General features: G+C 40.9%; 1 protein-coding gene across 3 annotated transcripts in view; it reads right to left on the bottom strand.

Annotated features, from left to right (window-relative positions):
- Positions 1-6,077: 6,077 nt before the first annotated feature.
- Positions 6,078-22,039, bottom strand: part of NR4A3 (nuclear receptor subfamily 4 group A member 3) — a 29,862-nt gene continuing 13,900 nt past the window's right edge. For 2 of the 3 annotated variants that reach the window (XM_050890738.1, XM_050890739.1), the window contains 3 exons: positions 20,256-20,455; positions 18,878-19,056; positions 6,078-9,161 (listed from right to left, as the gene is read on the bottom strand). In XM_050890738.1, coding sequence (XP_050746695.1) covers positions 8,899-9,161; positions 18,878-19,056; positions 20,256-20,455 — 642 coding nt within the window. In that variant the 3' untranslated portion in view covers positions 6,078-8,898. Of the gene's footprint in view, positions 9,162-18,877; positions 19,057-20,255; positions 20,456-22,039 lie in introns of those variants that run through there. The other variant, XM_050890740.1, reaches the window with a different exon arrangement.

The following is a 22,039-nucleotide window of genomic DNA, read 5'->3' as shown; positions in this document are numbered from 1 at the left end:
CAGGGATGGGGCATCCACAACTTCTTTGGGCAACCTGTTCCAGTGTCTCACCACCCTCACAGTAAAGAATTTCTTCCTAATGTCTGATATAAATTTACCCTCTTTCAGTTTAAAACCGTTACCCCTTATCCTATCACTACACACCCTGACAAAGAGTCCTTCCCCATCTTTCCTGTAGGCCCCCTTTAAGTACTGGAAGGACACAATAAGGTCTCCCCGGAGCCTTCTCTTCTCTAGGCTAAACAACCTCAACTCTCTCAGCCTGTCCTCATAGGGGAGGTACTCCAGCCCCCTGATCATCTTTGTGGCCTTCCTCTGGAACTGCTTGAGCAGGCCGATGTCTTTCTTATGCTGGAGGCCCCAGGCTGAATGCAGTACTCCAGGTGGGGCCTCACAAGAGCAGAGAGGCAGAATCACCTCCCTCAGCCTGCTGGCCACGCTTCTTTTGATGCAGCCCAGGATACAATTGCCTTTCTGGGCTGTGAGCACACATTGCCAGCTCATATTCAGTTTTTCATCCACCAATACCGCCAAGTCCTTCTCCATAGGGCTGCTCTCAATCAACTCATCGCCCAGCTTGTATCCATGTTTGGGATTGCCCTGACCCAGGTGCAAGACCTTGCACTCGGCCTTGTTGAACTTCATGAGATTCACACGGGTCCACCTCTCCATATTATTACATAGTAAATTAAATGTCTATAAATGATCTTGATATACTTGAATTAAAATATTTTGCATGATCTTTGGACGTTCACAGAACTTAAGCTTCTGCGAACAGAAGGCTTGTACTCCACCTTGAGCAAGATATAGCATCTATCTTTAAAAGTACCTTGACTGGGAAGATGCAGCTAAGCCTCCGTACCTTTCCTTACTACTTTTGCACATGCTGGTGTAGAAACCAGCTGGTTGTATTGAAACTTGGATTAATCTGAAGTGTAAGAAGTGGAGCTTAACACAAATGCGGGTAGGGACTGCAGTTACTTCTTAACCGGCTGTGTGCAGAGGTGTAAGAAAGGTGGCTGTAGATCAGAGAAGGTACTAACTGAATCCTGAGGACATGGGGGAAAAACCTGTATACATACTGAAGAAGTCAATTGTTGAAGTAAGATATAATGACAAATGGATAAAAGCGGGAACATTATATGGGACTGCACTGAAAACATTCCAAGTTGCCAACCCTAATTAGTGTTTGTGAAATCCCTGACTGTTGCCATGGCAATAAATGTGATACCACAAATGCAGCATTCTGACTTCTTCACAGGATCAAGCGAAGTTGGAAAGGAGCAAATCCCTGTGTAAACATCAATATCGTCAATTAATTAGGAAACACAGCAAGATAAATAATAAGACCCCATGAAAGGTAAATTAATTTCTGTTTTCTGTCTGCTACATTTGAAAGTTTCCCCAGTATCAAGCCATCTCTGTAATTCACTTTTGTTCTACAGTAGTGCTTAATCACAGACCACAGTGGAAGTTATTGTGGAGGGAGTTTTTTAATACATTACTGCCATGGTTTAACCCCAGCCAGCAACTAAGCACCCCACAGCCACTCACTCACTCCCCCCTGGTGGGATGGGGGAGAGAATCAGAAGAGGAAAAGTGAGAAAACTTGTGGGTTGAGATAAAGACAGTTTAATAGGGAAAGCAAAAGCCACACACGCAAGCAAAGGAAAACACGGAATTCATTCACCACTTCCCATCGGCAGGCAGGTGTTCAGCCATCTCCAGGAAAGCAGGGCTCTGTCATGCGTAACAGTTACTTGGGAAGACAAACACCATCACTCCGCACGTCCCCCCCTTCCTTCTTCTTCCCCCAGCTTTATATGCTGAGCATGACTCCATATGGTATGGAATATCCCTTTGGTCAGTTGGGGTCAGCTGTCCCGGCTGTGTCCCCTCCCAACTTCTTGTGCCCCTCCAGCCTACTCACTGGTGGGGTGGTGTGAGAAGCAGAAAAAGCCTTGACTCTATGTAAGTACTGCTCAGCAATAACGAAAACATCTCTGCATCAATCCAAAACATAGCCCCATACTAGCTACTATGAAGAAAATTAACTCTATCCTAGCCAAAACCAGCACAATTACTTAGCAAGTTAAAGACTTTGGGTTAATTGAGATATTTCAGCTACTTAAACACGTTTCTTTCTTTAAATGTCACTTAGCTTCTTTGTTTGTTTGTTTGTTTGAGATAAAATTCCATCTGAACAAGCCCAGAGTGCTCTGTTCTTTTAAGAAAAATTAATAAACAATCTGAAATGGAGCAGATCATCTTGAGTGCCATCACATGGCACGTACAGGACAACCAGGTGATCAGGCCCAGTCAGCATGGATTTATGAAAGGCAGCTCCTGCTTGACTAACCTGATCTCCTTCTATGACAAGGTGACCTGCTTAGTAGTTGAGGGAAAGGCTGTGGATGTTGTTTACCTGGACTTTATAAAGCCTTTGACACTGTTTCCCACAGCATTCTCCTGGAGAAACTGGCTGCTCATGGCTTGGACAGGCGTACTCTTCGCTGGGTAAAAAACTGGCTGGATGGCCAGGCCCAAAGAGTTGTGGTGAATGGAGTTAAATCCAGTTGGCGGCCGGTCACAAGTGGTGTTCCCCAGGGCTCAGTATTGGGGCCAGTTCTGTTTAATATCTTTAGCAATGATCTGGCCGAGGGGATCGAGTGCACCCTCAGTAAGTTTGCAGACGACACCGAGTTGGGCAGGAGTGTTGATCTGCTTGAGGGTAGGAAGGCTCCACAGAGGGATCTGGACAGGCTGGATTGATGGGCCAAGGCCAATTGTATGAGATTCAACAAGGCTAAGTGCCAGGTCCTGCACTTGGGTCACAACAACCCCATGCAACACTACAGGCTTGGGGAAGGGTGGCTGGAAAGCTGCCCGGCGGAAAAAGACCTGGGGGTATTGGTCGATAGCCAGCTGAATATGAGCCAGCAGTGTGCCCAGGTGGCCAAGGTGGCCAATACATCCTGGCTTGTATCAGAAATTGTGTGGCCAGCAGGACTAGGGAAGTGATCGTCCCCTGTACTTGGCACTGGTGAGGCCGCACCTCGAATACTGTGTGCAGTTTTGGGCCCCTCACTACAAGAAAGACATTGAGGTGCTGGAGCGTGTCCAAAGAAGGGCAATGAAGCTGGTGAAAGGTCTACAGCACAAGTCTTATGAGGAGCGGCTGAGGGAACTGGGGTTGTTTAGCCTGGAGAAAAGGAGGCTCAGGGGAGACCTTATGGCTCTCTACAACTACCTGAAAGGAGGTTGTAGCAAGGTGGGTGTCCGTCTCTTCTCCCAAGTAACAAGCAATAGGACGAGAGGAAACAGCCTCAAGTTGCGCTGGGGCAGGTTTAGATTGGATATTAGGAAAAATGTCTTCACCAAAAGGGTTATCAAGCGTTAGAACAGGCTGCCCAGGGAAGTGGTTGAGTCACCATCCCTGGAGGTATTTAAAAGCCATGTAGGTGTGGTGCTTAGGGACATGGCTTAGTGGTGGACTTGGCAGTGTTAGGTTAACCGTTGGACTCGATGATCTTAAAGGTCTATTCCAACCTAAATGATTCTATGATTCTATGAAAATATTAAACAATGAGAAAAAATGGCATTTTTTTGCCATGGTCTTGTCTCTTGCATGACTTCAGAATCTTGTACTTGACACTAAAGTAGTTCCATTATACACACATAAGTATCTTGCCATATACATAATATCTATTTACAGCTGGAATGCCACCCTTCTTTTTAAAGAAAATCCTTGCTTTTGTGAGTTTACGTCAGAATCATGATCTCGTCCGACTTTCACAGCCATGTCACAACTTCATGTATGCAAACTTCTTCTGTAACCAAATGCAGCCAGAATATCCCATATTATGAATATTAGAGTAAAGGTGTCTAACGTTAAAAAAGAAAACAGAAGAAAAATTGCTAAAAATGTTTCCATATGGTAAACAAGTTTCTTTTTCTTTTATTTGACAAATCACTGTAATTCTCACAAACATAGGTCTGGAATAGAGTTCTAAAATATGTCTTCTGCTGCTAAGAATTTGATTAATTGACTCCCCATTTATTCAATTACTGCATCAATATTTTGTCATTTTTAAAAGTTAATCTTTTTTATCCATTAGTAATTATTGTTTAATCCATATCTTGCAATATTCATAATGGTTGGTTTCATTAATTTTAATAAAGAACAGCTAAATATCTCTTTTCTAAATACTATCTAGTTTGTATCACAGCTTAGCTCCAAACGTGTGATTGACCAGGATTTTGATGACATGGATGACTTATATATGCAGGGTAAACAAGATCAGTTTGAATATGTGGGTTATTTTGAATTTTTCAATGCTTTTATCATGTTTGCATAAAATTCGATACAGTGGCAGCATAAATTGCCCAGGGAAAGAAAAGGAAAACAAAACAACAGCATTCACTGGACGCTAGCTCAGTAAACAAAAGTTTTTATTCCCAACTCTGTGACTGAAATGCTGTATGCCCTTGCGCATGGCAATCTACTCCCTTCTTCCTGTGTTGCTCTTCTTTCTTTTTCTTTTGTCTATTTGGACTGGAGCTTCTCCTGGGTGGGTACTGGAGGTGCTAATTAGAGTAGCTAGCAAAACGGGGTCCTGAGCTCTGTTGTGGCCTCTAGGTGTTGCTATAATACAAATAATTAATCAAAATACATGTTTCATAGTGTCCGTAGAGGGAGTTGCCAATTTTTGTCAGAGCCAGGCTTAATTTTATACAATTAAACATCTCTCTCACTCTCCCCTCTCTGCAACATAACTGAAATTTTAGCTTTGTATATTGGACAAATGAACCTGAATGTGAAAAGTAAAAGTAGGAAAGCTGTAGAAAGAGGTTTGACTCACCTCTAGTTAAAGCTGCTCATTTTGAGGTGCCTTGGTGCCAGCCTCCTGTCCAAGGATGGTCTCTACTAGAGGAACCTGCTATTATATTCCTGACTCAGCCCAACCTTCCACTGCCAGAGTCAGTCATTGGGCATCACATCCCTTTGCGAGGACTCTGCCACTGATGTGGTTTAGGAGTATAAGCACATAAGGCACACATAAGGACACAAGTGCAGGTGATCTACATCAGGACACAGTTCTGTTCTCATGTCTAAGGACACAACTTATGGCCCCTGAAGTAATTACAAATTGAGATGCTTGTGAGTTTAGTGAGGATAAGCTTTGTCTTGTAGGGTGAAAATTCAGACCCTGGTGCGGGTTGGTCACAAGAACTGCATGTTTTGCCTAACAGGGCACTATTATGCAAAACTCATTGCCATTATCATTAACAATTTTAAGATTCGTAGTTTAATTTTAAAAATAAGGCATAGGAAAAAAGCAACAAATAATTTGGAAGAGTTTGAGCAACCTTTTGTTTTGTCACATTTCCAAAGAAGGATCTGCCGATCCTGCAGCCCGCCACAGCACATCATTTGATGTAACCTCCAGCCGAGCAGTTCCTGCAGAAGAACAGCTCTCGTGGAGGTGTGCCGGAGCCATCAGTACTTATGGTGATACCCAGAATAGTGGCAGATGCCTCTCAAAACTGCATTTGTTGAAAATGCATTTGTAGCCAAATAGTTTTGTCTGGCAGGGGATAAGCGATCCCTCCTGCAAAGCAAGGGCACAGTAAGGAAAGAAATTGGATGCACATTTAAAGAAAATACTGCAGGTGCCCACTGGAGTGATGTCTTACCGGGATTTACTGACACAAAGGGGCAGAAGATGGGACCAGAGCTCTGTCTTCTTTCTAGCCAGACATAGGTGCTACCGGACCACGAGCCCTATAGCCATCCCCTCCCTCCCTTGTGGCCGTCATCATCTGTGAGTTAATTACAATCCCTTCCTGGCATGGAGGAGAAGTACAGTGAGGTGCAGGTAGTCTCTCTGCTCTGGTCCGTATGTAGTTCAATGTCTGGGACAACCACGGTCTAGCTCTCAATATCTAATTGAGATTGCATAACCAAATACTGCAGGTCTTATTGTATTTATAGAAAAGCTATTTTAATCAAAAGACTAGCCATTAAATTGCCAGTGTTCTTAAGCATGCTTCACCAATTTTTCCACTTTTAAGACTCAAGTAGACAATTTTTTTAATGTTTTATAAATGATAAAAAATTCACATCAGATTTTAACAGAATTAAGCATACTTATTCAACACACATCGGGCCTCTGAAAAAAATGTTATTCAATTTAATAATTTTAATTTACATTGTATATGTACAAGAGCATTTCTTTCAACCCACAGGTTAACACCACAAAAAAAGAAAAAAAAGGAAGAAAAAAGAAAAAGAAAAAAAGTACTGCGGTTAGCGGAGTGAAGAAACTCTTGAAACACTGTTGTTTGAAATAAAAGCAAGGCACTCTCCCTTAACACCTGATATATTCCTGAATTCTGCCTAGACATAGGCATGTTCACACTGAGAGAGCTTTAAGAAAAGTAGTAGATTTATTCTGCGTTAACTCTTTCTTTTACCACTGTGACCTGTCACTGGTTGTACTCTAGGATGAATCTGTGTATTGAAGGTGACATGAAGGACAATTCCACAAATGACGGGATTTGGGAGAGTATCACAGTTAAGACTATCTATGGAAGACTGGAGGACACTGGCTACGTGAAATCTCACACGGGGCTCTGGACCTGCTACCTCCCACTCACATTCCACTTAATAAATAAACCTTGCTCAACAAAAAAGCAATTTTACTGTACTATGCTGATTCGCCTGAAAATTCTTTGTAAGGGCCCACTTGCAAGAAGCGCCTGCAAGCCCTCATCTGGCTGGTGCTCAGCACCTGGCAGGATTTGTCCCTAGATAAAAGTCATTTCTCAAGGGACCTTGTGTCTTACACAAGGAGATAAAAGTAAACATACTTTTGGATTTTGTGTGTGTATGTTTTTGTATGCGCACATGTGTGTGAGTGTATATATATATACGTGTATATATATATATTTAGTATATACAAAAGCAAATTCAGTCAAAATATATTTGTCTTGCTGGTCAGGCTTGTTACAGCAACCTACAAGAAACATTAGCTTCTCTGATATTTAATTACGCTATTATGTTTGCACATAAGCTTAAAAGTCAATACAAAAAGCAATACTTTTCCAAATATTATCTGCAGGTAAACCGGAAATATTAACTATAGTGATTAGAAGTCTGTTTCCCTATTGACACTACTATAAATCTTGATATAAGAATAATTTTTTCATAAAAGCACATCCAAACATAGTAAGTGATAAAATACCAGATTACTATTTGAAAACCATACAGTGACTCGATATCTGGGTTATCCTTTGCAGCAATTAGGCAATTCATTTGGCATCTGTTTGATTGTATAATTTAATTTCCATATAAACAGCATAGTTTAAAAAAAGACAAAAGCTAGAATGTTTAAAGCTAACAAAAGATACAGTGACATCAGGTTGACATTCAAAAATTTCCTTAGCAAAATGACCAACAAAATTTTGACTTAATACAGTGCATATAAAGTTTTTTAGAACTAAACTTTTTAAATATTATTTGAATTTAGCAAAACATGAGCAAGATTTTAATATCAAAGTGCTAAACAGTACTGCCTTAGAAGTCACTGCAAATAAACTGTAAAATAACTCTGCTTGTGATTTGACAGATATTTTATATACAAATGGTTAATAAAAAGACACGCGCACACACACACACGCACACAAATATAGGTATATACATATATATATACACATTACATATATATGTATATAGTTTTCCAACTGGTGTATCTGAGTCAGTGTGAACACCCCATTTAGTTATCATGTGTAACAGGGCTCCCATGAGCTGGCAGTCATTGCAATAAATACAGGCAAAGCCATTACAATATACCATGCATACAAACATTTATACAAATAAAGACACTATGCAACAAATTATTTCATATTAATATGGCATCAACAGTATAAACATACAAAAAGGAGTACGAACACGGAATGTTTAAACGCAGCCCACTATATCCTTCCTAGCACTTACATTCATACTATTTTACAAGACTTGCTTGTTCTTGAAAACCATCTTCTGTCTGTTTACTAACTAGTCGCTTATGTTAGAAGTCTAAAACTGAACTATCCCTGATGCTGACCCTGTATGCTCCAATCACTACTTACTCGGATTTCCTTAGCTAAGGAACAACTGAGCCACAATTGCTCCCGTGTCTTCCACATACATTTGTCAATAAGTCGCGCTACATGGAATCAAGTTTGGAAAACTCTGTCAGGTAAGTTAGTGCATGTAATTTTCTCACTTGATTTCTTCCGTTTGTTTTCATAGTAAAATAAATTAGTTAATAAACGAGACTTAGTAAGACAGCACTTTAAAAAATTGCACTTGAACATGGGAGCTAACAGCCATTGTCATTTTGCTATATTTGATTTGTATGAAATGTTCAATTGAATGTACTTTGCTAAAAAAGTGAATTTTTGTTTAGATTGTGCTGATGTATGTGCCCTTGATGCAGGAAGTATGCTAAAGGTATCCTCACAAAACACATACTACCCTGGCAAACAACTATTTGCTGTTCTTGTTTTCAAACACAGCCTCTACAATTTCATTCCTCATATACCATGAGGTGTTAGACAACAGATTTAAAACAGTCATGTTAACCTTTTACTGCTGCTGGGATAGCATTGTCCAAAAGTGCCATATTAGCCATTTAAAAAACCCAAATCACACAAAAGAAAACAAAGAACACAACCCCAAACCAGTAAGCCAGTAAGTTTCAGGCCTCAGGTTGTAAGGACAAAGCGCCAGAAAAGACCTCATTTTAGACTCGGAGCTGCTTTTCTGTTAAGTGAGGGCAGAAATGTTAGCTGTAAGTCACGATCCGTTTGCCTGCTCTGGTGGGCATTTGCCTTCCAGGAGGGTGGTTTGACTCAGAAGGGTAAGGTGTCCAGAAACAGCCTGTCGATAATGGAAGGGGCTGGCACCAAATCTTCCAGTTTCAGGTAAAAGATGCGCTGCAGTCCCAGTGTGCAGAGAGAACGCAAGTCAGCCAGAACACCCAGTACCTTCGGCTCTGCAGACTCAAGCGGTTGTCCTTTGTTTTGGCAACTGAAACTTAAGTGATCTTTCAAACTGCTTGTGATCTTGTTGCATAGCTCTTCCACTTTCTTTGGTTCTTTTAATCCATGTCGTTCTGCAAAGCGAGAGAAAAAACACATCAGCATCCCTACCACAAATTGAGAGAACTCTTTTTCTTCAGTGTAACCCAAATCCATACTCTGGATCCATACTCCACACTCCAAAAATGCTTTGAAAGTATAAGATTTCTCAGAACAGCTGGGGTTATGCAATGTCAGTTAACCTTTCTGCCACACAAAATAAGAGATGGCAAGTGCCCTTTTCTCTTTAGCTGCTAAAATAGGCGGCAGAGATGCTCAATTATGATTGACATTCTAGTACAAGGAGTCCAAGCATCCTGCGTATCTCGCATAATTTTCGTGATATGAGACAGAATTAATTGGGCGATTTTCCAGCAAAACTACCACAGGAGGTGTTTTGGAGATTTCCATGCTTCCCCACCAGTTGTGAATGCTCAATAACTATGGCAACCATTATTTATTCAGTGAATTCAAGTGGCGATCGATATCCTTAGCCAGCTCCATCAACGCCCGGCCTAGAATTCCACCAGGAATTTGCAGACACTCTTATAAGAAACTAAAGCCACCTTACCACCCTTTGTTATTTTGGTCAGCTGCTGCTTTTTAGTTTATTCATCTTTAAAAGGTCTAAGATAAAAGAAGCCTGGAAGTTAACTCTTTTGCTCTGAGTGAGCAATGCCTAAAGTGAAAAGGCTGCTGTGTTATCCATCACAAAAACCTCAGCATTCCTAAAAGGAAGGGGAGCTGGGGTTTGTCCCCCTTCAAATAGCCTTTTAAAATACTATAACAATGTTAAACGCATCCACAGTTCTTTAAGCATAAGTCGAATGAATCAGATTTGTAATTCATTAAAAGCAGGCTCTTTACTGGTACACAGGGAAAGAATTTTGTGTTGTCTGCTATCAAGATTTAGTGGATAAATGGATAAATTAATACAACATTTCAGAACAATAATCTCAAATAATTTTGTGATGTTTTGATTTGACTTTGACTTTGAAATTTACAGGTAAGTAAGAACTGGCTTCATAGCAAAGTCATAATAATTTACACATGAAATAGAATTATACCAGATAGGGCAGTCTAAGAAAATGCAGGTTAAATTAATTTTAATCAACTAGACATATAAAACCAGTGACAGCAGCGGACGAGGAGTAATTGTGGCAGTTCTCACGTTTGATGCATTTGAAGTCGTCTGCCTTCCCTGGCCCTCTCCCCCATCCCTGGTAGCCACGGGCCATATTGTGCCCATTGCCCCCAAGTCTTGTTCCTCTACTCGAGGAGGAGCAAGCAATAGATACTTTCTCTGTCTGTCCCCTAATGAACAGTGAAAAAAGTACAGTTGTCTTTACTTCCAGAAGCAGGCGTAATGTCTGTGCAAGGCGCAGTGGTGCCTTGCCCAGGCATGTGTATATAAACTCCTCGCTGCCTCCCCTTACCACCTGTTTTGGCTAGATGTTCTTGACAAACCAATAAAACAGATGGGATTCAATGAAGGCAGTCAGAAATGTAAAGGTCTGATTTTCCACTGATATTCACCCATTTTACACTTTTTTCAACTCTATTTACTTAGGTGGAGCTAGCTTCTGAAGAATACTGGTTTGGGATCAGAATCAGAGATGTGCAGACGTGTACATCTCTGGCCAGAAGCTACTGTGCTCTATCATTTAAGTACCATCAATCTGCCCTGTTGCTTCAGAGCAACACTCATCCAAGCAGTAACATCTGCTTCAGACATCTTTTTCACCTTGCAGGAATTAAAAACCCTAGGTATTCTAAGTGCCTTGTTTACATTAAAACACGAGGAGTCAATGAATATTTAAAGCCTTTCCAGTAAATGGTGTATAGTGTAATTATGTAAGCCTTAACTATACAGGTCACTGAGAGTAAATACTTAGGCAGATTCTGCCATTAAAAATCTTGGTGGATAAATATTTTATACAGGTTTGAAAAGCTGTAGTGTTTTTTTTTTTACCACTAGCCTACTGAGAGAATCTGCAGGACACTAAATTAATCTTGCAGTCTTTGAAGAATTCCCATCTTTTAATCTGTTTTGAGGTTGTTTCCTGGCTGTGTAAGTGAAGATATCTTTATAGATCTAGGGAGCTCAAATACTAGAATGGATCCAAAACCTGACTACAAATTACCAGAGCACATTTTTAAACCAACGCCTCAGTAGGTGTGTACCTTGCTGCAGACTATGGAAAATTATCTCTGGCTCTGGAGCACACAGAGAGTTGTTAACATTTCCAGTCAGAACTAAACAGTCTTTGTCTCACACTGACAAGTTCAGAAGGTTTCATGAACAAATAGTGTCTTTGGTGGCTAGCCATGAAACATACCAATGCAAAACACAATACATGCAAAAATTATAATATTAGTAGCCTTACTTTACGTAACAAAATCATGGAAATTCAGAATTAAGAGATACACCATCCTTAAGCTGCTCTCTCATGCTACAATATTAAAGCAATCTCCAATAAACCAAACTGTCCTCTCCTGCATGAATTGCCATGCAATGGCCTTTGCTACTTGCAAATCTCTACAAAGGTAATTCCTCATGACTGGAACTGCTTCAGGGGTTTTCAGTCTCCAATCCCTAAGGCATCCCTTGTGGACCCATAGAAAGTCAAAGCCATCTATGTGGAAGTCCTTCCGCTAGTAAAGTGCGTGCACTGGCACTGCCATCACAGTCTCTGGTGTTAGCATCCAACTAGTTTCTGGGGAACATACTTGTATAAGAAACAGCTCCTCTCTTCAGTGGACTTGGGGAGTCTTGGGTCTAATTTACTCAAAGATTTAAAATTAATAGGGTTCAAATAGCAGGAAGCACATTTTCTTGCCTTTTGCACACAGCCAGTCCCATTTGCACAAAGAAAGACCCACAGCCTTTCTTATTTAACCTAAAGGGAGCAGCACGAGGCACCTGTGGTAAGTGTGTGCACTGGCACTGAAGCTGATGGCCTCTAATCATTTGCTGTCTTCCACAGGATGTTCTTATCCACACGGGAATGATAAGGCCAAGATTTATCCCAAGAAGGACAGCTAGTCAAAATGGATAGATTTTCTCTAACTGATTGAGGAGGTGTGTAAATATTATTGTATTCAGACTTTCTTATAATGACAATTAAAAAGGCATGGGTAAAGTGAATATAGGATTTCTCAGCTTTGTGTTTTAGGATACCATTGATTTTTGCAAGAAAAATGGTGATTTATGGCAAAGATGCTCTCCATAAGCCTGTCAAAATGATTCATCAGAAGTCTTGCCTCTAAAGCTCTGCAAACTTAGCAGCTCATCCTGGCAAACTGAACGCAGCAAGTTTTTTACACCTTTCTCCTTTTCCCAGGAATCTCAATGCGATTCTGTGCTATAATTACGCTGATCAGCAAAAACTTGATAGGAGGAAAGCAAAAGAGCAGGCAAACTCATCACCAGCTGTGCTAGTCCTTCTTTCCCTAATCTCTGACATGGGGGAGATTATGCCAGGGCTAGGGAGACTGAGCGCTACCTTTATGAGAAACACCTCTCAAAGAGCACAAGTATTTCAAAGACCTTGAGTACCTCAAAGACCCTTGGGCTCTGTGCCAAGGTGACTCTGTCAGGGTGGGTCAGTTTTAGCATTAATTCATTCTGAGGTGTCAATCTGATCAGAAACGCAACAGATTTACGCTGCAGACTTGAAATAGGCCTCTTGATTGTCTCGGTTTCAATATAGTTATCTGACTTTCTCTTCCCCCTTCACAATCCTCTTCCCCTTCCATAACTCAAATAAACACAAGGCGCAGTTGCCTACAGCTTTCTGGTTGTCTCTTCCACTCTGTTACACAGCAAAATGCAACTTGGCAGATCCAAGAGTCTCCTTTCCTGTTGCAATCTGGCCCATACTCATCCTGCCTAACGCTCAGGCACTTCACAAGGGTGCCCAAGCTAGGAGCGCAGGCTTCTCAAGCTCTTCCTAACATCAGTGGAAGGATGGGCATTTTTAGAAGATAATTACAATTTTAGGTGGATGAATCATCTTCTGGAGGGGCCCTGTATTCTCCATCAGCTGTGCAAGGTACCTAAAGTCAGATGAGCTGAATGACCACACAGGACATCATAGTTTGCTCCCTCCTTTAAGAAAAGCACAACGTGACACAGAGACTGCAGGTTGCTGTAGAAGGAAAGAGTTCTTGCCTCAGCAGAAGGGTGGGAGTGGAGAAGGAGGAGTGAGTACTTCACTTTGATGCTGACAGTATTTCTTTCGGCAAAGTGGCGGGGGGAAGGCAGACAATGCAATCTGGAGGTTTTTTTTTTTTTATAACTGGCTCTCCTACACTCCTCCAGTCTGCCACCTGCTTGTATGTAGACCCAGCACATGAAGCACCCACTCCGGAGGATCCTGGCAACAGAACTGAAGGATATCTCCTGCTGAAGAGTAGGTGACCCTCCCTTCCATAGGGAAGTTGGACAACTTCATGCTCAGACGGGAACTGCAGCAGCCAGAACCTTTTTAGCCAGACCAGACTCATTACTATTTCTTGGTGTGACTGATGGTGCTAAAAATTGTGTTTGTAAACTGGAACGGAAAGCCCAACAGCAGGAAGACAAACACAAACTCATAATTAATTGAAACATCACAATATTCTTCAGTGTTCTGGTGCCAGCCTAACAAAGCATTAAGAGTGTGAAAAAGCTCAATATATACAGTGGTTCTGGGCTGGTCTGTAACACACTAAAAATAAAACATATGCTGAAAGAGCTTGGTTGAATGAGGGCTAGAATGCTCTGTACTCGGCAGCATCCCACTGAGAGTGTCAAGTGGGCAAAACAATAATATTTTGATGTGGATAGAGAAAGGAAGAGGCAGAGAGGAAAAGCGAATCAACAAGAGAGAGAGAGAAAACGCTAGCAGTTTTAGAGCAGGCAGAAATTTGAGGCTAAATTAGAGTGTGCCCTTGAGATGATCTGCATTGGACTCTCAGTCTTTATATTTTCACACTGTTAGAAAAACTGTAAAACAGCATTCTAAATGGTCATTTGGGAAGTTAAGGAAGCATTTTCAAGAATAGGCTGAGCTAATATCTGGTCTACTCTGCAAAACTTCATCATCAACACTATCCAGTCCAGCATGGAGTGGTTGTGCAGGAACACTTGTGATCCATGCAACACACTAAACTGATAGAAATCATCCATGTGGAACTAAGGACAGAACCTGTCCCAAGATGACCAGCATTTTCTTTCCATGTTGGCACTCTTCTTTAGCTCATTAGACCCTACATTCCAACAGAATAAGTGACCCAAAGAAAAAGAACAGGACAGAACTCATTTCTTGCTTTCATGGGGATGTGGGGTGAGTGTCATGTGTTGTTTCCTAACTAGTTTCTTCTGGCTGATGCTCAGAGCGTCGCTGATGTGCTCTGGAGGAAGTTGTGTCCAGCCCTTCTTAACCAACTGAAGGAAGTAAAAAAAGAGAAGAGAGACAGAGAGAGGAAGATCCTAAAGGAGTACCTTAAAGAAAAAAGATGTGCTTTGGCATTGCAGAGTTTTAAGTTAACTGTTTGCAAGCCACCCATGATAAACCAGATGTCACTTTTTTCATTTTGGGTGCTCTTTCAAGCTGATGTCCTATCTGAAAGGACTTGAAAATTCAGCAGCAATCTGACATGATGCTTTTCCTTCTAGGCAACATACTTCAAATTCCCAGGAAGCATAAAATAAACAGAAAAAACACAAATATATGGACTTTCTAATGGATTATACAATGCAAAATATTACAAAATTTTTTCCTGTTTGTTTTATGTTGTGCATACCTGTAGTTTTACTCAAAGCAAGCAGTGAATTAGCAAGTATTGTGATACTCACTAGGTCTCCTGTCGTTCTCTTCAAAATTACTAAACAGAATGAATGGTCACATATGCCTATAACCATGAATCCTATGCTGTGACCTGCCAGTGTGGTTGAGATAGGATATGGAGCTTTGCAGCTCCAAACAAGTCAGCAGGGTTAGTTAAAGGGCACTGGAACTCCTGAGGCTGCTACTGGGGAGCTGACTTGACATCCTAAAATGAGAGAACAGCCTTCAGTATCTTGGGACACTGGGAACAGTGGAATGTCTTTTAGCCTCCAACACTAATTTTTACATTTATTCCCTCTTCCTTCACTGGGAGAGAGATGTTAGCTCTCCTTGTCACTTTTGCAGAACAGAGAGAGAACATGTGAGAGAGAGTAGCGACTTCTCTTACTTTTCTCCTTCAGCAATACTGCCAATGACTAGTATACAGGAGGGTTTGTTTTCTAAGAGCACGTCTCTGTTTGGGCTATGGAGAGCACTCACGAAATCAAGAAGAACAAACAGGTCATTCATTATTCCCAGGAGCACTTCTCTTCCCAGAGAGACAATTCTTGAATTTGGTGCTACCTAAGATGCTGTACAGTAATAAAACAAGCTATGACTACTATAGAACACTGGATTGTTGTCTTTTTCTTTTTTTGGTTGAACCATCAAGTCATGAAAAGTTGACTAATGCAAAATAAGAACTGGAGCAATTTGTATAGTAATGAAGAAAATTTTACTCAAGCCAGCATTTTGGTTTTGCAGTGTTGCTAATAAAAGCAAATAACTAGATTCACAAAACAGAGCTTTCCTACTGCTTCCTATCTTGCAGCCCAATGACATGGATATCCATCTGGGACATGGGAGATTCGTGGTCAGATTCCCTTCCTGTTGGAATCAGACCAGAGACTGGGCCTTGGGTGTCCCTCTGAGCACCAGCTTGTCCCCAAATCATCATACACAACAGCCATTCTGCAGCCCGTGAAATATGTCAAATGGCCTCAACACAAAAGACAGTGATACTCAATAGTCGGACATCCTGTGTTCCTGGAAAAGGTCACTCTCTCTTGCTCTGACTCACAAAAAGGGCTTGAACCAGGGTTTGCTAACTACCCATTGCCTCCAACAGTCCATTACAGAAGAGAAGAGTACCTTCTCCAGAGATAAAGAATGGCACCTAACACACCCACCTAAATCTAAGCCAAGCCTCAAAACAATGCTTAAAAATGTTCAACAGATTTCAGATTTCCAACACTTATCTTTATTATTTTTTCTCTTTTGTTGGGACTAGATGAAAAGCAGCACATGGCTTCTCATACTCAAACTGTAGGGCAAAGACAAGAAGCCATTTCTCATGGGATGCAATACCAGAGGCAAATCTCAAGGCTTTCCTGAATATAAAATTTCAATATGCTATCACTGAGAAAGACTCAAAAGAACGCTGCCCAGCAACATTTTGTGCTGCAGCGCTCTCTTAGACATAATTACCTGATTTCCTCTTTCAGGTTTTTTTTAATATCATTCATCGTTATACAATACCATCCATTTTCAGGTGACCACATTTCTGGCTGAGTCCCTAAGTCAGCTAGCTGCCCTTGGAGATGTGAAACCTGTGAATATAAATCACTAGACACAGAAGCTTTGGTCTAATTTAGATTGCATGAAAGTATACTCTGTCCTTAAGAACAAATTGGCAGAGATATACTGGCCTCATGAAATAAAATAATAAGCAGAAAACTACATTTATTTTAAGCACCATCTCATACAGGTGAGAAAACCAAGAAAAGCTTGACAAATGCAGAAAACCTTAAAGCTTTTATGGACAGAAATGCTCTCCTTTTAAAGGCAACTGTTACTTCCATTTGTTTAGAAACTTTGGGAAGACCAGCACAATATAGTCAACTCCTGAAAGGGTTGTTATCAAGGAAAGGAAGAAATGTGGGGTGTTATTAATTAAAAGACATTTCTATGAAATATCTTAGGGTGACCTGAGACAGCCACTGGACAACTTCGACTCTTTATGTAAGGGCAACAAAACACTGCCTAACCGAACAAAGAATTACCATGTTAAAACAGGGCATGGGTTTGTAAGGAGAAGAACTTTTCTTCCTATACAACAGCTTTTTCTACATTCATATAGACAGTTTGCAGGGGATCCTATTAATCGACCTGCATCCTCTCAGTCAGTCCTCTCCTCGTGCTTATGAGGAAGATAATCGAGAACAAGCTCCATCTATCTGTGTCTATCTAAAAAATACATATCTAATATATAGTGAATAACCTAAATCAAGGATAAGTGCTATATATATATGTGAGCATATATGCCTCTGTATAAATATATATGGAGAGAGACAGCACCTGTCCTTGATTTATAGATATATAAATGCATACGCATATATATATACATTGTATATGTGTACACACACACACATATATGCATTTATAATACATATATGTAAGTACGCACGAACGCATGTCTGTGGATGCTTATACATAGGAGTCAAAAATAAGTTGGGAATGTTCCTTCTCACTTTAACATATCACTCATTTTGAAAATTTTTCATACAGAACAACTCCAATGCGTTCTTTTGGACTTAAGAGTTTTATCAAAGAAACTAGAATCTGGACCTTAATGAACCCTTTCCAATTGCAGAAAAAAATGAACAGAAATTAATTAAAAACTTAAAATACTTCTCTTAAGAAGCAGAGAGTTAATGCTAGAACATGTATACACTAACCCTTCACCCAAATGCAGGAAGGAAGCGTACCATGTAAGTGCTGAGGCCAAAATCTTGGCCCCACAAATGGCAGCAGGAATTGGCCAATTTATAGTTTCTATATTTGCCATTGAGTGTTTTATCTCAGTGTTTCCCAAGCATCATCTCAACCTAGGTAAAATGAAGACTGCAGCTGATATTGTTGAGGCCACCACCTGCAAACTGGTGGCTGCCTGAAATGCAGGAGGAAATCAATATCCATCCCAGTGGAGCTTATAGCGTCTCTGGGAAGATCCAGCTCAAGGCACACTGAAGCCCTGTCCCACACTGATGACACAGTTGTACCTTTATACTACCAGCTTTTCTGAAATGAGCGTGAGGCTCTCAGTAGAGATGACTGCTGCTCTGACTTCTGCTGTATGGTTGTCAGACACCCTTACTCCCAACCCTTCCTGCTTCCATCAGCCATGCCTCTTCAACTGCAAGAAGCCCAAGCTATGCAGTGTGTACTTCAAGGAGCTTTGTTGTTTCGGGAATGAGAAAATTACACTTTATAAGGTTATGCTCCCCCATTTTGTATTTGCTGGCCAGATTTGGCAGATTCTGACATTAGTTTCCTGCTGTTCGGCCCAGCAGGCAGAAGGGGTGATATGGTCACATGCACACCCAAAAGCTTTTGTATAACTGCAGAAGAGGATTTTTTCTTACTATTCTCCAATTTTCTCTCCCAAAAAAGCAGTACCTGGAGTAGATTGGCTACCAAAGCAGCCTGCCTGCCCTTGTGAAGCACTCTTTCTGGTCTAGCTATCTTGCTGAGAGGTGAGCTATACTAGCTGTATGGCTTCTAGCTCTCGAGCTACGCTGATACTAACATTCCTACATAGAAGACCTAGCTCTGGTCATTTCATTAGGCTTTTCTGGGAATTCAGCAAGTATTTTGATTGTTTTTGTAGGAGCTACACAATTTGCTTGGAAGCAGTTTGCTTTTTAGAGACTATTCCAAGAAAACAATGAAACCGTGAAGAAATAGAGAGTTAGATTACATTTTAACAGGGGTACCTGATGGCCTAATGTTAGTCCACAATTTCGGTACCGTCATTACAATGCTTAAAAATCATACTCACTTTAGCCTGAATATAGCTAAGTTAAGTGAAATTGCTTGAATCTACATTAAAGCAAAGCACTCAGTCCGAAGCTTTCTATTAACAAAGGAGCACTTACCTGTAATCATAGTTAGAGCTGATAAACTTGCTAAGGCTGGGATATCAAGGTTAAGGCTCTTTAAGTTTAAGGAAAAGTCTTTAATAGAGTCGAGCCACTCCCCAAATCCACGAAGGCACTGAAGTCTATGAAGCACAAGTCCACTGCAGAATACAAACTTATCCTCAGCAGTATCAGACCTCAAATAAAAATAATTGAAAAAATTATAAATGCATCTTCTACTTTACAGCAAAATGCATAACCAGTATTGAAGTGTCTGTCATTTAAAATCCAAGGCATATTATCCTGAGACATATGTGGGCATTCACATTTGACAATATGCTTCTCCCTTGGGGCCAAAGTACAACAAACAAGCTTCTATGATTGCTTACTTGGTAGAGTTATAAGCCTGAGGTTAGCTGTAGCATGTGGTGTAGACTGTCTAATTAGTTAAGATTTTGGTCCTGCCCAAAGGCATAAACAGAGAAGACATTTTACATTAAATACTGTATGTTTGAACCAAAGGAATACTAAGTGAGTGCATTTTGAAATACAAAACTAATAAAAACTGGAGAAAGAAGAGATTCTGCAACTCTCAGCATTTACTTAATCTCATCTGCATTTTTCAGATTGTAAAAACTGATAAGGAAAAAACAATGGAAAATACATGCAATAAGGCACCACAATATACACAACATCATAAACTCTTCTACATGAAAACCTGTGTATAAGAGAGAGATTACAGCCAAGCTGTCCTCTCCTTCCCCTCCCCACTGCCAATATCCCTGTTAAAAAACGCATGCAAAGGTCATTTTCAACCTAAAGAAACAAGGCCATAATTCAAATCACCAGTCTGGAAATTTCCCAGTCCCTGAAAGTGTTTTTGGTAAAGTGTCTTAACTAGTGCTAGACTGACAAATAGCATCTCACTCTATTAAATGACTTGGTATTAAGAAGAAAAACAATCTGAACAAGATTTTAAATCTTCTTCATCCCTTTCAAAAACAGATGACAAAGATGTGCATGCGCAAAAGAAGGGGGAAAAGCTTTCATACTGAAGGTGCTTTTCTATAGTTTATACTGATGAGTATGAAGCAAACTTGCTCAAATAGTACCTGAGGATCAATTTTGATTACTACGGAAGAAGAGGACAGGGTATATCAAATAAAAAGAAGCACATTAGTGAGACCTATGCTCTCTTTTTAAATCACTTTCTTGTTTTTTCTGCAGTATAAAACAAATTAAACACCGTATCCTTTGGATGCAGACATTGCTGATGTTTTGTGGGTTTTTTGGTACAATTGACAATGTTCAAAGATAGCGCCATAATTATTCCTTAAAAATATGTAGATGGATGATTTTTCACATCAGCTTAAGAGGAAATGAAATAAATAGTTACCTGATGGAGAGTCTTAGTACAAACAGCTCCAAAAAAGCTGATTCTATGAGTAATGTCTGATCTTCTTTTGGGAGGTCAGTAAATCCTGGGATTTTTTCTGCCCAGCCTCTAGTTATGTCAATGGAGGCAGTCAGAAGATTATAGAACTGTTGTACATGTTCTGCATCTGTGCCTGCAGCAGCCTGATCAGTGGAACAGTACTAAAATGAAAGCCACAGAAAGCAACGTTATATGCATTTAAGGGCATTCTGTGAAACATACGGCATTACTTGCCCAACAACATTTCCTTCTGTGGCAAAGCTGGTATTATTATCAAAGGCATAATAAATAGGTCTACATCTATCTACCTATTTGGCTACCTACAGGCGTTTTGCTATTCAGATGTATATTGTAAAAATATTTCCACACGTATAGAAATCGTTTAAAATTTATAAATAAAATATAATACTTATCACATTTTACAAGTACCTATATGCTATTAGTAAACAGAAACAGAAACCTGGTGGGTAGGATAATTTCCATCACACTAGAAGAGGAATACTATTTAACTTACTACAATTAAACACTTTTCCCATTGATGAGTTTGTCTCAGTATGTCCAAAATGCAGATTTCTTCCAAAACCTCTCAAACTGCATTTTATCTGACAGTGATAGAGACACCTAAGATAAATCATGTTTTATCTGACACATGCAGCATTGCTTCATTTGAATACAGAATTGGTTCAAAGTAAACCAGCTGCCCCATATCACCTCTTATCCTTCAAATAGAAGCATTTAAGGTTCGGGAGAACCTATTATCCTTCTTATGCGGCCATAACTCTTCCAGACAACTGTTCAACAGGCTCAGCTTGCTTAGCTTCCCCCTGACCGTCTGACAGGTCCCTCCCCGCTATCTCCTACTTCCTCACCAGTGGATCCCTGTCACTCCCATGACACTGCTCTCTCTGTCTTGGCAGAAAATACAACAGGAGCTTTCGTGGCTTAGTCCGATTCTGTGCTTGGAAAGCGCTGCTGGTTTTCTGAGCAGGAACTGAATAATTTGGGATTTATTGTAACAACATCCTTGCCATCAGACATCTGGTGGGTTATTTCTGGGAGAAACTTCACACCCGCTCTCTCTCTGGGACTCAGCCAAGGAAAGGTTGGGGGGGTGTCCATGGCTGAAAGAAGTGTGCACACCCTTTGAAAACAACTTTCCACGTGCAGCTAGGGCTTGAGTCCATCAGCCTAAAGGTCTCCCTAGCAACTCCCCAAGCCAGAGTGGAAGCAGGAAGACCCACACCTCTTTCCTGATCAATAACAGTGGGCTGGCAGCCTGGGAGGACCTTATTACAGGTGTGCCACTTGGGCTGCAGATATCACCCAAGTTGCTAACTGCAACCCAAAAGTCACCTCTGTGCAGGAAAGACAGAGGGGGGCTGCAGGCAGAACTTCTCAGGTAGGTGTCCTGTTCTCTGCCTGTCCTAGTTGGAGCTGGTTGCTGTTGGTAGGTGAGGGATGAAGGACAGCGTCAGAGTCGCTGATTGATTGGAGAACCATAGCAATCCTAGAGACCTCTGGCCGTATCTGGGGTACCGGTGCTAGCCCTGAATGACTCTGTTCTGCTTACCCAACACTAACTGCACGAGTTTCTCATGGTAAGCTCCAGCTCACATCCCTAGTCAGCTAGTGAAACACGTGCCAGCCCTCTTATAAAGTTCATGTGGAGACAAATTCCGCCCCAGCTACTCCGAAGGATCCTGTGACAGTGAAGCAGGTAGAGGCCAAAATACAGAGTGCATGGG

Source organism: Gymnogyps californianus, chromosome 2 (genome assembly GCF_018139145.2).
Source record: "Gymnogyps californianus isolate 813 chromosome 2, ASM1813914v2, whole genome shotgun sequence".
NCBI lineage: Eukaryota > Metazoa > Chordata > Aves > Accipitriformes > Cathartidae > Gymnogyps > Gymnogyps californianus.
This window is presented reverse-complemented; position numbering and strand designations above follow the sequence as displayed.